General features: G+C 36.7%; 2 protein-coding genes and 2 long non-coding RNA genes across 4 annotated transcripts; 3 read left to right on the plus strand and 1 right to left on the minus strand.

Annotated features, from left to right (window-relative positions):
• Positions 1-3543: 3543 nt before the first annotated feature.
• On the plus strand, positions 3544-5365 carry LOC116171892 (Krueppel-like factor 10). The gene is made up of 2 exons (XM_031488924.1): positions 3544-4245; positions 4352-5365. Exons 1-2 carry the CDS (start codon positions 4177-4179, stop codon positions 5261-5263), a joined length of 981 nt encoding a protein of 326 aa, XP_031344784.1. The 5' UTR covers positions 3544-4176; the 3' UTR covers positions 5264-5365.
• A 903-nt stretch (positions 5366-6268) lies between these two features.
• On the plus strand, positions 6269-6914 carry LOC116172846. The gene is made up of 2 exons (XM_031490146.1): positions 6269-6467; positions 6594-6914. Exons 1-2 carry the CDS (start codon positions 6387-6389, stop codon positions 6855-6857), a joined length of 345 nt encoding a protein of 114 aa, XP_031346006.1. The 5' UTR covers positions 6269-6386; the 3' UTR covers positions 6858-6914.
• A 1991-nt stretch (positions 6915-8905) lies between these two features.
• On the plus strand, positions 8906-10235 carry LOC116171758. Its single transcript, XR_004145510.1, has 3 exons — positions 8906-9485; positions 9540-9631; positions 9683-10235. It is a non-coding gene; the product is annotated as an uncharacterized LOC116171758 (long non-coding RNA).
• LOC116171759 lies at positions 9770-10391 on the minus strand. The gene is made up of 4 exons (XR_004145511.1): positions 10255-10391; positions 10126-10205; positions 9964-10072; positions 9770-9904 (listed from the first exon to the last, which is right to left on the minus strand). It is a non-coding gene; the product is annotated as an uncharacterized LOC116171759 (long non-coding RNA).
• Positions 10392-15093: the final 4702 nt, after the last annotated feature.

Consider the following 15093-nt stretch of genomic DNA (forward strand, 5'->3'; position numbering starts at 1 on the left):
AATCCAATTTTTTATGTGTTAAGATATTTAAATGAAATTTTGTATGTAGGCACCTCGAATGAAAGTAAAACTAATGCCATATCAAATAAATTTGTTTTGCGCATGCGCAATCCGTTCTGACTAAAAATACGCAGGGAAGGATTTTTCTTTTAAACTGAATTTGAAGTATAGCACGTCAAAAATTGATTGCATATATGCAACGCTATCTTTCTTATTTGTGGTCGGATTTTTACGATTTTAACAGTTGTATCTTACAAATGGGAAATGAATGCAAGGGGAAATGCGCTTTTTGTAAATCGTTTACGATTACTTTTTCAACTTGTTTAACATAAAATGACTCCACTAAGTGTAAATGTTATACCTGACAAAATCAAGCAAAGTGATTTTACATCATACAAAGACAAACTAAGAAAGTTCTTAATTGCAAATGCTTTTTACTCTGTTCAGGAATTTATTAATTACAGTAAGGATAACCTATCATAATTATTAGTTATACATATACAGATTCGATTTATGACGATTGTAAGTAGATGTACAATGCATGAAATATATTATTATTATTATTATTAAAAAAAAGATACAATTATTCAATTTATTGAATAAAGGGTGAAGATAGTGATTGGAACTCAGGGACCGATAAATTTGCTGGTAGAGATGTTGATGGTGCCGGGCGACAGTGGAGCAATCGTCGAAGATGACAGTATGATGTTGACGGTGCATACGTCAAAATTTTTTTTTTTTTATTGGAATCACTAACTATTCTCTTCACAACTTTTAAGTTTTACTGTGGTCTGGATACTCTCTACTTGATCGCCATCCTCCATGTGTCTTAATAACTTGGAGATCTGTGATCTACACCACTGTCTTCCAACAAAGTTGCAAAAAAAAACATTTATTAGAATGTGAGTATTGCTAGTAGCTACTTCACAAGCAGTCGGTCGTTTTGCGAAGGAGGTGTTCGCTGAAGAATTAAATAGACAGAATCTATGATATTCCTTAGAGCGCTGGAAATAGGACCTTGTTTTTCTTTTACTCTTTGTCTCTAAATTGTCCTTTTAAACATCGTTTTCATTGTTAATATAATTGGTCAAATTTTGACGCATAGAAATTTTGCATCAAATTTTCAAAAAAATTTCCCCACTTTCTTTGCCCTGGGTTATACTCCCTGCCCTTCGGTTTGTTTTACAGAGTTGCCTTTCTACATTGCTTACCTACACCTTTCGTGTGAAATACAACAAATATTTTTGCTCGTTCCTAAACATTCGTTGGTCACCCAAAATTTAATGCGCCGCTACAGCCCTGCACAGATGCTTTTATTTCATAGCCTCATTATACAGGGTACGGCAAAAAAGTTCTGACGGTTTTAAAATAAAAACCACACAAAAATTTAAAGTGATACAAATTGTTTTATTGCTTATTGAAGAAGGGTGTTCATGTAAATTAACAAAACAATCGATTTCCGTTTAAGATCTGAAAATAACGCTCTTTAAATGATGTCCTTCTTTAAACAGTCTTGAAATGAAGATGCCGAACACCTTCTCTAACATTACAGGAGACAGTTTTCTTGGCTTATGGCCAACAATCTGTACCGAACACGATAAGGAGTCGAGGAGGAGGCTACGGTTGGTAGAAATAAATTCCTTTCGTTGTTGAGACCTTTCATTTAAGTACGAATAAAACCAGTCCCCCTCCCCCCTCTTTTGACAAGGAGTCAGAAAGTAGGGCGGTAGTTGGTAGAAAACCGTTCCTTTTGTTGAGACCTTTAATTGGAATAGGATGACTAGCGCGGGGGGTAGTTTATAGTTTGTACAAACCAATTCATTTCGGTGAGACCTTCCATTAGAATACCATAAAGGGTAGACCGTGTGTTCTGTTTGATTATCCTTTAATTATTATAAAAATGCACTAAAAAATAAAGGCGATGATTAGGTACTCCAAAAAAACCGAAACGTCTGACTTAAAGTTTAATCACTCCAGCTTCTGAAATGAGAAAGTGTCTCACCTATTTGTTTTGAAAAACCTCTTCAAATAAAGTCACAAAAATAAAAAAAACGAACGGAATTTAGGTTTTTTCGGTTACCTCCTAAACCTAAAGTATTCGGAATTCTTTCCCTTTCTAAGTAGCGTTAGGTTCGGCCCAGAAATGGGAAACTTTGATCTCTTAAGGTTTTCAACACACGATCAATAATTACCCTTTTTAGGTCTTTCTGGCACATTATGAGAAATGAAATGAGTATAACTTTTGTTTAAAAAGTGATTTTTAAAAAAACTGTACCTACACAACGAATTACGTGGAATTTTCTCAATTTTTGTTGTCCAGCCAAGAATTTCAGTGGAATTTTTTTTCGAATTTTTCAAAAACTAACCCCCACGTACCAAATTTCGTCGAAATCAGAATTTTTTTCGCACCCTTATTTAGGGATAGGAATCTGGAAAAAAATTTGCAAAATCGGAAAGGGCATACCCGAAAACCTATTCAGACGTGCCACCAGTTTTCTAAATTCCAAAACGTCTTTAGTGGTTGGAGAAAAACGAAAATTGGTCTTGGTTCTTGCTCAATCATTGTGAATAAAGTAAATGCAACATAGGAAAGGTGCTATGCTTTAGACAAGGCAGGGAACGGAATGCACGTTTTGTAAATCGTTTCTAAACGATGACCCTTTGATCTTCTTATGATTTCTCAGGGCTATACATAAAAACAAAACCATAACCTATTATAAATTTATAGAGGCACTAACGATCATCGTGTTGTAAAATGTTATCTTTAACTTTAACTATTAGGGACCTTTCAGTTTTCACAAACCTCAAAACCTGAACGCTTTTACCATTTAATAAAAAATTGGTACCTAAGTAATTGGTTTGATTTTGTGTAATGTAATAAGTACTTATGACTATGAGTTCTGGTATTCCAAAAGCCTTGTTTTGGGAAAGTACCACGTACAGTTCGCGAAAATATTTGCGCGTCGGTAGAGCTGGTGCGCTGGTGGTATCGTACTTGGTCTTGAGTTGATGATTTGGTTTATTGTTTGATCTGGACGCACCTACCTTGAAATTAAAAGCGTCATTTCCGTCGATGAATTACCTACGTCGTGAAAGTTTGAGTTGAAATTTATCACGTCTAAAAATAAATGATACTCCCCCAATTTGTTGTTTTTGATAAAATTGGGTTTGTTTCTTGTTGATAATTTGGAGTTAATTAGTCTTGTCGTCACGTTCTTTTGCGTATTAAAACTACATATGCGCAATATCTGGGAAAAGATAAGTTTGGTTGTAATCGTTGGTTCATAAATAGAAATACCTGCAAGACGTTTTCTAGGGCATCAACTCTTATCTTAGAATTTGTATTGTGGTGTGTGTCGTTCACACTTTTTCCACGTGATCGTTATTTACTTCTACCTTTTTTATGGCGAATTTGCGTAATCGTCATTCTTGCTGGAAGGTCATTACATTAGCGTTAACATATCAAATTTCTTTTATGATCAGTTTAATATCGCGCTTTGAATTGATGTGCTGATCTTTGTCCTTTTCCCGAATAACTGGAATTTATTTCTCCGTCTATGCTGTATTTTTAAATTTTCCAGTGGGGCGGCCGGTTTAGAAAAATTTAAGAAAGTAGAAAAAATCGCGAAATCTTTTAGACCCTGACCTAGTTGTCGAATCTGGCAAAATTAACTAAACGGTGTAATGTTTCAAGAATAATAATTATGCTGAAAAAGTACTTGGGGCTAAATAAAGCGGCTCCGAAGGTGAAGAGGAATACGAAGATCCTTGTAAAAATAACAACACGCCTACTTAAATAAAATATTGCAGGGGAATCATCGATCCGCGATCGTTCCGAGGTTATAGACACGCATAGCGCGGGCTTGCCAGTGACGTATCCTCTACCTTTACACGCTTTGTGACGTAAGCATCACGGTCGTGGTCGCGGATATCAGCTTGTGTGCACGTGAACAGCACGCTGCTGATCACGCACTGACCGACTGACTGCCGCTTTCTTATTGGCGGAAAGCGACGAGCCTCCACACAGTATTGGACGATTCGTTTAAAGTGCTTCACACACCCCATGCTGAAACAATAACACGAAACGCGCCTCTTCTCGTACAAATCATTTCTTTACAAACTTACTAGAGAAGCAGTCGTTTTTAAATTTGAGTGACAATTAGTATCTTCGAAGCCATGATGATTAATGAAGATAGCACAATTCATTTACTATCACCACCCTCAACACCACCCTTAATGCACAATGTAAGTATTTTTGTAAAACAAACCCTACCTTAATTTACCCATAGCTTTTGTTGCTATTTTTAAATTTAGTCAAACTATTTTCTCATCAAATTTTTTTTTGTTACAGGGTGAACAGGCCATAACAACAAAACTAGAAGCTGTTCAGAGCCTCCTACGAAAAAGAGCAGCATTGTCTTCAATTCCTGGGACCCTAACACCACAACCTTCCGATTCGGAAAGTGAAGAATTTGAGTATCCTCTTAAAAAACGTATATGCAGAAGAGATGCTGCGGTAAATTTCATACTGTCTACAACACCTCCACCAGAACACCCACGCACAGTTTCCGTGATTATGAAGGCCAACAAGGATGGATCGTGTACACCTGCTCCCTTACCCACCCCCGACGTGGAAGAATACAACATCCTCAAAAGTCTGAAGTTTAAAATGGGCAACCGAAGAGAAGAAATTTTACAAACGACAAAAAACACCTACAGAGAACCACCCAGTCCACCAAGTGCTCCAGCACCAACTCCACCTCAAGTTTCGATGTTGCCTCCGTTAGCGCCGAAAGTTCTAAATTCGAATCAGGCACCGCGCGCTCTTTTCCTGTCGGCGCACGGAAACGCAACTTTAATACCCGCACAGTTTGTACTGGTCGCGCCATCTATCGCCGCCGCGCCCCTGCAACAAGAAAGAAGGCGCGTCTACGAGTGCACCTATGAAGGATGTGGCAAAAACTATTTTAAATCCTCACATTTAAAAGCGCACACGAGGACACATACGGGCGAACGACCTTTTGTATGTCACTGGGAAAATTGTGGTAGACGATTTTCGCGTTCGGACGAGTTATCGAGACACAAACGCACACATACCGGCGAAAAAAAATTTAAATGTGAAATTTGCCAAAGATGTTTTATGCGGTCCGATCACTTGGCGAAACACGTCAAAAGACACGCAAAAGATCGTTCGATCGTATCTCCTACAAAAGTAACTAATTTATCGGCTGTGTTCCGACCATTACAACCAGCACCTGTATAATAGTTTTTCATCGCATCTCTCAGTTCATTGTGTATATATACATTCCGATCATTTGTATAACTTGCATTACTGTCTGTGATTTTTATAATTCGTTATTTATTCTAATTAGTTATGTATTAGAGATTAGTTTTTCTTAACGCAATAAAAAATTTTTGAATAATTTATTAGCCTTTTATTAGGTACTAGAACAATGGTACTAGCTTAGTGTAAAGAATTACACTATGGTACTAACTTTTTGTTCACAATGTCCACTTGACTTTTATTGTAAGTAGATGAATGGATATGTTGGCTTCATTGTCGTGCTCTTACTCAATGGGTATTTTACTTACTACAAAGGATTTTTAGAGCATGAATTTAAAAAAATGTGCTTTTGTTGGAGTTTTCTCCGGATCTACTCCTGCTGTTTCGAACTGCTTCTAGGGGAATGGCCCTAGAGTCCTGGAATTTTTTGCAGTAGGTACTTGAAGGTGTGCCAGACGGCCATCAAATTTCGCTGTCTAAAAGGGGGGGGGGGGGGTTAACACATGTTCTACCTTTCATGGTATTCTAATGAAAAGTCTCATCGAAATAAATTGGGCAACCATTGTCTCAATAATCGTTGCCATGGATTTTAAGCTAAGCTCCACTTAAATTTGTTGGTCCAAACGGTCATTAGAGAAAGTGATGCTTGTACTGAGAGAAATAATTCAGCATCTACACCAGCATCACGGGTTGAAAATATGCTTCACTAGATCAATTCTGAGTTCATTTGATATCTTGTTATGTGAGACTAATTTTTAAATCTTATTAATCAAGTCTGTTCAAGCTGAAAATCTATATGACCATTTGTGACTGAAAATCTAATGGATTAACTGTGCCCTTCAATGGACTGTGTCTGAAAGAATCGGAACATGCTACTGATTTAGTTGTGGAACCAATGTTTCATCAGTTTCATGAATTAATTCCTTCATTCTGATATAGCGGACAAGACCAAGTCCAGGACAAGTATTCGCCAAACAAGTTGAAGTTGTTGATTGCATTTTGGCAGATCTAAAGTGACCAAAAGAAATTGAATTCAATTTTTAGTGTTTTTAGGCGGTAGAGAATTTTCTAAATTGAGGGATAATACGAGTTGAAATGCAAAATGGCAAAATTGGCGTTGGAGTATCCTGATGACCAGAATGGCAACGAGTTGTTGAATGAAATCAAAAACTTCAGACATCAAGTAGGTACTAAGAATGTTTATTTAATGCATGATTTGTCTTTGGAATATTAGGATTAGGACTAGTCTCGAGGTACTATAGTCAAAAGCATATTTTGCAATCATGATGAAATATTTTTGGATGTAAAGGGTCACCAATTTGCATTTGATGAATTGGAACATGTGAAAATCTGTACGCGACAACTCGTCAAGACTCAAGAGCGACTCGCCACTGATGACTTTCTCGCCAACGCGACAACTGGCCACTGCGACAACTCGTCAATGCAATATCTACCCAATGCGACAACACGCTCGCCTACAGATGACTTGGCATTGCGAGTTGGGACAACACTCGTTATATGCGAACGAGCTAGCGTACGTGACTGTAATCTTACTTCAATCTCAGCTCACTAATAAGGTACCTACAACAATGGTGTGCATTGAACGACTTATAGTGTCGTTCTCTAGGAAGAAGAGTGTACTTAAGTAAATATAATTATACAAACTAGACAGTCAACCGATAACTAATTCACATATGGTGACGGACTTAAAAATTCACTTCTAAGCTAACCTCTCATTCAAACATCATATTTTGCATTGCATCTTACTTTGGTTTGTTTACTTGCTTCCTACTATATTGTCTGTATGCATTTTCTTGTAAGAGGATTATGTACAATCTGTTGGCCAATAAAATATTATGACGTCGTAGTCGAAGTGCGCCTGGTAGAGTAACCGTTTACTATTGTTTTTTTAAGTCGTGGGACCTTCTCCTTACACAATTTGGTTGAAATCGATGTTACTCCCTGGGCTGAGGTAAGAATTTTTCATCTGTAGCAGAGATTTCCTGAGATCAGTTTCGAGCATTCTGCCGGCTACTCAGAATTAAGTTTTCCATCAGCAGTTTTCCTAATTCGTAAGGTAAATACCGGAGTTAAGAATTTCTGCAGGGGAACCTTTAAAAAGCATTTTGCGGGTCACTCTGTAATTGGGCACAAACCTGTTGATAGTCCAGAACAACAGAGGGACAATATAAATTAATAAATAAATAAATAAATAAATAAATAAATAAATAAATACATAAATACATAAATAAATAAATAAATAAATAATTGTTCATGCGGCTAATGCACAGGACTGGAAGCGACTTGTCGCGATGCAGGATTGGTGGCAAAGGTTTGATGTACCAAAAGGACATTTGAGTTTTGACACATTTGATATAAAATTAAAGTAATGTTTATTAGACATATTTTATATCAGGATACCGCTCGTATATGCACTCAAATGATTTGAATTTTAATAAACGACGTTTCGGGGATCACGCTTTCCCCTTTTCAAATTTATATCATTCAGATCCTGTCAATAATCTATTATCGTTGAATAACGAAATTTTTCACTCAACGCTATTACGTATAAATGAAATACGACTAATACGAGTACGTTTATTGAAAATTAAAATAAGTTGAATACAAACGAGTGATATCCAGAAAGAATGTGGAATACTGCGCATTACGGTCTGAATGTATCTCTGACTCTGACAAATAAGGCATCCATTTGTACATAGTTCCAATTTCGAATCAATCACCTCGTACACTTTCAAGTCCATGTGGTCGCGCCATCTATCGCCGCCGCGTATCCACAACAAGAAAAATGGCGCTCCTACGAATGCGGCGGCACCTATGGATAACAATTCACAGTTACATATAGTTTACTATATACAACTCTGTGATATCAATTTGCCTGCAGTTGCCATCTATCGATATGTTAAATGTTTCATATTTTACAGATAATAACATAATCTTGTTCGCATGATACTATAATTAATAGTGAAGATGGCGATATAAACTCTCGTTTCACAGAGTCACTGTAGTTTCGCCAAAAATCATATCTGTATTTTGGTCTATGCTACTATTATAATTCAATGCTACTATCATAACCAAATTGGTCTATGCTACTACGCAAAGGCATTGAATAAATTATTCAATGGCAAAGTGATGATACGGATTAGGCATGAATTAGGGACTAATATTTTTGTACTGTACGAGATAGATCAGAAACAAGCGGCTAACTGTTTCCAGGAATTAGGAATTTCATGGGTGGGCACTTGGATGAAAACGTGGAGAAACTGGAAAATCGTATACACTTCGAACTAATTCCAACTTGAATGCCACTATTCCGAGCGTTTGAAATGTACGATCACCGACAAAAATAATGATAATCGGGAACTTACTGACCCTTAGGCAACCAACCATACACTATCTAAAATGGCAACATTGAAGTGGAATTCTTCGGCGAGAATTCGTGAGGGATGGGCCGCACGCCGTCGCGCATTGTCGTCTTTGCTTCGGCGTTTCTTCGTCACTGGCTTGTAGGTATAATATATAATTACAAAAATTGGTAAAACAGAATTTTATGCATTACACATTACATTCTGGAAAACTAACGAGATGTAACGGTTAAATTTTTGAACAAGTCCCACAAATAGAAAAATATAATTGTACATAATGAAGTACGGTTAGAGGTTTTGTTATGCACGCATGTAGCGGAGAATAGTATACTTGTGAATGTAGATTGTAGTTATTGATCTCCAGTGGCGGAGACATTAGGAATTTCGTTGTTAATCATTTGTTCCCGTTGGCTACTGTTTTTACGCAAGCAACTGTTTTGCTAGGTTAGTAGTTTACTTATTATAGGATCCAGTCATCAATTTAAGGGCTGTAAGCGGCCTGCCATGTTTGTCAATGTAGGGAACGTCTATGTTGGTTTATCTGAGGAATTTTTGGAGGTCTTTAGGTCAGAGCCGGTATCTTCAAAACCGATAATAACGTTGAAAATCCTTCCTTTTTGATCACCGACCGTTGTGGCACTCCCATGTTTGAGAAAATCGTTAAATCCTTAATTATTGGAAATTTGTCAGTACTCCAGTCTTCTGGGTTAATTACGAAAAGCGATAGTAATTGGTATTGCCGTGTATCATTGTGGATACGTTTATTTTGGGCAATTCTTCACCTTTAGTGTGGTTTTGTTATCGCTTAACGTTCTGAGGTAAGCGCCATTTTGTACACATTGTAGATTGGTAACGATGTTCGTTCTTTTAAGGCTGACTGGATTGGGAAAAAACCCTGTACGTGTATTGCACTGCTTATTGGTTGAAATTGTTCAACGTAGGGATATTTCCGAAAATTGTACAGGTACGGCTTGAGGCTTTGAAATTCCAAAGACTTATTCTTTTGACCTTTTAGGGTTTTTTTTTGTATTATTTGTCTAATTTAATAAATTACCTTCAAACTGGGAATCGGTAAATGGAATGCATATGTTTGGCTTGGCTGTGATTGTTGAAGATTGTTTACCTGCGATCGGTGGGTGTTAATTGTACACCGCCTACCAGCTTTTATCGTCACCCCGTATTAGAAAGTGGTGTCGCCTGGTCCACGCCATCTAGTGGGCTGAATGGCCATCTGGAACTGTACAACCGTCTCAGAAGCTACTTCAATAGGATAAATAAAATACTCAAATAACTTACCAAGGCAAGCTAGACTGCAACTACATTACTCCCTGTAAGTTCAAACCCGTAAGTACTTTTGTTAAGGGTATGGCCATACTTATCAAGCATATCAGCACGCCTATGTGATCTGTACAGTAGGTACGTTGTCTGTTTATTATTGTTATAATCTTATATACTTACCGGTTAACGAATATTTTATTGTTGCCGCAGTTTTGCTTTGTTGTTTGTTATGTACCCATGCAGCATCTGATTTTAGCTACCTATTTGCTTATTTATTATATGTATTGAAACAAGGTTGAGTTTTCTTACCGAACATCTGATCGGCAGAGTAACGAGGCAACCGAAGCTGCTAGGAATCACGCCTGGAGAGGTGGGTATCATTACCCGCCGATATTTGGAATAGTTTCTCATGCTCGTCTGTAGTATCATTGTGTAGATTCGTTGCACTATGGTAGTATATAAATTTTCGTGATAGAGACATTAATTCACATTGGTATCTTCAATCTCGTTTTTCTCTCAATTGAAATAAAAACTGGCTTTTAAGGTTAATTTTGCAAAACAAGTTCTTATTTTAGTGATCCAGTTTTGTTATACAGTATACACACTGTCAAAAAAGGCCCACGTAAACGCAGTAAAATAAAATTAAACTTAAAGATTTAAATAGTACTTGTGCTTTTTTTATTGCATATTCAATCATAAAAAACAGTATGTACTATTTGTATGTTCTTTTTTTTGAAAATTAGGTTGTTTCCAAATAAACCAAAAGTCAAAAAATTATAATTATTGTCAACGAATCCTTTTCTTTTTACTCTAAATTGACAAAATAGAGATAAAAACTTCAGCGAACAATTCATAACAAGTAACCGATGAAGTGGTAATTTATACTCCCTCGGCATTCAAAATCACATTTACTGTTAATGGAAGAACCATAATATATGAACACACTGCTTATCGAATAGGTAATTAACAAGGTATTTCCATTGTTATGCGCATTGACAACCCTTAAACAGGGGCGTAATGCCTTATGAGCATGAAAATGAATCTAAACTTTTTGAAAATTTGAACAAAACGTTCTTCATAAAATACTCCGAAATATTTCAACGACAATTCTTCGCTGCACAACGAAAAAATCGCAAGGTCACTATTGTTTTGACGAGCTATACAACGAGTTTATACTGTATAGTTTTTCCTTCATACGGGTATTCGTAAGTATATACAGCTCAAAATACCTAAATAGGGATTTTCACATTTAATAACTTGTAAGTAGGGGTAATCTGGTAATTTTTTGTGCTTCATCAGTTGGCACCGTTGTTGACTTAAACAGAAAGACGGCCTGCCTGCATATTTAAAATTCATTTCTTAACTTTTTTTTATTCTCAAATGACTTTTTACGGAAATAATTAAAATGTACCTACCACTATCTATAGGTACACCTACCTGTCTGCGCCCGAGTCCCATTATGCTTGATTTGTATACAGTGATTTGTACTTTTTAGCACATTTCCACAAAAATAAGAAAAAATGCCCTATTGTGGACATTTAGACCGACCGTCCGTCCGTCCGGCTGTTTATTGCTCAAAAAGTTATTGTAAAAAAACCTCGGAAAAAAAACAAAAAACCGTTTTTTACAAGTTCCATAATTTGGTCTATGTCTATCCGTCTGTTCCTTTGTCTGTCTGTCCCTCTATCTGTCCGTGTGAACGATAACTTTGTTTAGAAATGTCCGATCGCCTTTACGAGTACATCTCCGTTAGTTATGAACTGAATTGCATGTAATTCAATATGGTCATAGCTTCAGCCATATAATACGCAATGGCAAAAGTTGAGTCGAATAGATTCAAAATTCACAGGTGCACTTTTCGCATCTCGACCATTTATAAACCGAATTGCAAACTTTTTTATTTATAAAAGTATTTAAATGAAATTTGATGCATAGCCACTTGGAACAAAGGAAAAACTAACGCCAATTTCAAAATTTGGTTTTGCGCATGCGCAGTGCCAACTTTCTTATTTATGAAAGCATTGAAATGAAATTCTTCTTATAAACTGAAATTGAAGTAGCACGTTAAAAATGGATTGCATCTATGCAACGCTATCTTTCATATTTGTGGCCGGATATTTACGATTTTAACAGAGGTTGCATCTTACAAAATATGGGAAATGAATAAAAGTGGAAACGCGCTTTTTGTAAATCGTTTACTATTTCTTGTTTTACTTTTTTCATTATGATCTAAAAGAACTACCTGTTGCTGCTGCTTGTTTCTTACTGCTGCAATTTTTAACGTATCTACACTTGGCGTACCTCGAACAACGACGGCACGTGAAGGTGAAGGATAAAAATTGTACTCGTGCGATGCTCGCGAGCATTGCTGTCATTCCAAAACTCGAAGCGAAGTGCGTAGTACGTGAAGGGCTGCCTGAAAGTAGGTATCTAAAGTACGAAAAAACAACCACAAAAAATATCCTGCTCAGTCTGAGCTCTAGTCACTAGTGGTATGGAAGACAATTCTACCTTATAGAATTGTCAAACTGATGCTACGCACGTTACAAAATTGAACAGTAGGTATATTATAGTGTTGTTATGGTAACGTAATTTACCCGATTTATCCATCTTCTTGCATTTCTCTTTCTTTCCTATATGATGTGTCCCATGGCAAACTACGATTTTTAAATAACAAAATGAGATTTAGGTATTATACACGAGTAGGTCTCGATGAAATAGATTAACGATTGCAACATTCGACGTGTTTACTATATACCTAAGTCGGACTGGACGCGCGCTTAGAGCGGAAAATTTTAGGGGCGGCACATTTTTGGGGGAAAATAGTATATTATATACCGCGGGACTGAAGTAGTACTTTTAATCCCGAAGGTAAAGTTTATGGCCCGACCGAAGGGAGGGCCATAATTTACCTGAGGGATTAAGACCACTACTTCAGTCGCAAGGTATATACGATATTTTTCGTACTTCCTAAACTGAAACACTAAAATCTGTATGGAGTTAGAGAACGCGTTCTTTCAAAAAATCGCTGTTTAACAAGTTACCATAGGAACGTTGCGTTGGCGTTGGTACGACAATCCCTATGCTATGGTAACAAAAATAATTTGGAAACTGTCATTGCTAGTGTCATAATTTTGGTGGTAGGGTGTATTTGATATTGATAAAAAGCAGCCAAAGTAGGTAAAGAATTGATACCACCGAAATCCAAAAAACTATATGAGCAGCAGTACGATGCGTTTAAGAAGTATACAAAATGTGAAACAACGTACCTACTGAAATTGCCTTGTTAGTAATTTCATCCTTCCGGGATTTTCGTCCAAATTTAATCCCGGCGGGACAAAAAGTGACACTTCAGTACTTGTCATAACGGAGTGAAGTTGTCACTTTAGTCTCGGAAGTACGAAAATACAATTTTTAATATTCACTAGTTAGGTAATTATAGTTTTGGTTTTGAATAGCAAGTAACGTAGAGAACTTGTTGAGTATCCATTCTCTCCAGGGAAGCTCGAAATGGGGTAAATGCGATAATCCAGAACAAAGATAACAAAACCTTCCCCATAAATTTCATTTATTATACAAAGGTATAAATAATTAATGGCGACATGTTTCGGCAAATGCCATATCATTAGGCCCTAGAATGTATTGCTTTAACAAATTTGAGTTCACAGCGACGAAACTTACAACATAAAGATCGACCGAAAACGGTACCTATATAGGTATGGTCGAATTCCATAAAATTTAAAGGTAGGTACAAAACCTGAGGGGGAAAAAAGTCCTCAGAGACTTGCTATAACTAGACTGCGCTTAACGTATCTAAGGTGTTGTCGACACAGTATGCAACACACAATGCACCGCGGGGCAAAAATCGCTGAGATGATATGCAATATAATAATATAATGAAATAAGCTGTTATTTTAGATGTTCCGTTCATTAATCATTCTCGTGATTAGCTCGAATTAGTGAACAGATAAATTTCTGCTGAGAATAAACCAATAAACTTAGGTTAACTTGTGCCTATCAACATGTACTCTGTCGATAAATTTTTAAATAATATGCTGATTTTCAACGGATAAAAGTTTAAAGGGCCAATGGATCAGAGCCATTCGAAGAGAAAAATTTACTCCCACCATAGTGCATTTGCGGGGAATGAAGCCGATTTTAGAAAGGTACCTACGAAGGTGTTAAACAATAATGCAATACCGAGCGTTTTCGACTTTCCCATTCACTTAAAATAACGTAGAACTATTATTCGACATCCTTTACCAGCAAGACAACGGCAATACCTATTTGCCTATTAGGTATAGACGTAACTAAGTACTTACTGGTACTAAGTATATTTCAGGTTTTGTTACAAGAAAAATAGCTAAGTCTGTTAAATGTTCCATATGTACAGATGGGATATTCGCATCAGAGAGTCATTCAAAGCTTTTAACTAGAAAAAATCGTGGAGGATTGTTGCACGTATCAAGTGATGCATTAAAAATTTGCCAAATTGCTGAAAATGTGTTCAGGTTTTTCATTCAATCCACACTACACCGCGTTGTAAACAAAATGGTTATCAGCAGTCTAAGAAAAATAAATAACCGTTACAGCCCATTTGGGTTTTTGGATAGGAATATATTGCATCAAAATCCGCTAAATAATCATATCTTACTACTTACAACTTTAGTTTTAAGAGTATATTTTCCAATACGTGTTCACCACCAAAATACACATATAAATCAAATTAGGACTAGAGTAAGGCAGTTATATACCAATTTAGTTCAAATAAAATACCAATAAATTCGATTAAAACAGTTAACAGCTATATGTTATCTTTTTTTGCTACTAAAATTTACAATAAATATGGCTAAAGCAAACTGCAGAACGTACGTCTGCCCCGCGATGAACAGTTGGTTGCCTATCCTATCTTGACAACAGGCGTTTATAGTAAAATCTACGCTACGCGCGGTCTAGTTATAACAAGTCTCTGAAAGTCCTAGACAAGTTAAGGCTCTACCTACAGCCCTGAAGGGGGGAGTCGACCGAAAGAGAAAGTTGGGGATTATTCCATCAAGTTTCTAAAATGGGTGCCTAATGCCTGAGCCCGATACTGATACACATTCATCCGATTCGATAAGATTTTTAGAACTGCAGTTTAATTGCATC

The sequence above is a fragment of the Photinus pyralis genome, unplaced genomic scaffold, assembly GCF_008802855.1.
Source record: "Photinus pyralis isolate 1611_PpyrPB1 unplaced genomic scaffold, Ppyr1.3 Ppyr1.4_LG5, whole genome shotgun sequence".
Classification (NCBI taxonomy): Eukaryota; Metazoa; Arthropoda; class Insecta; order Coleoptera; family Lampyridae; genus Photinus; species Photinus pyralis.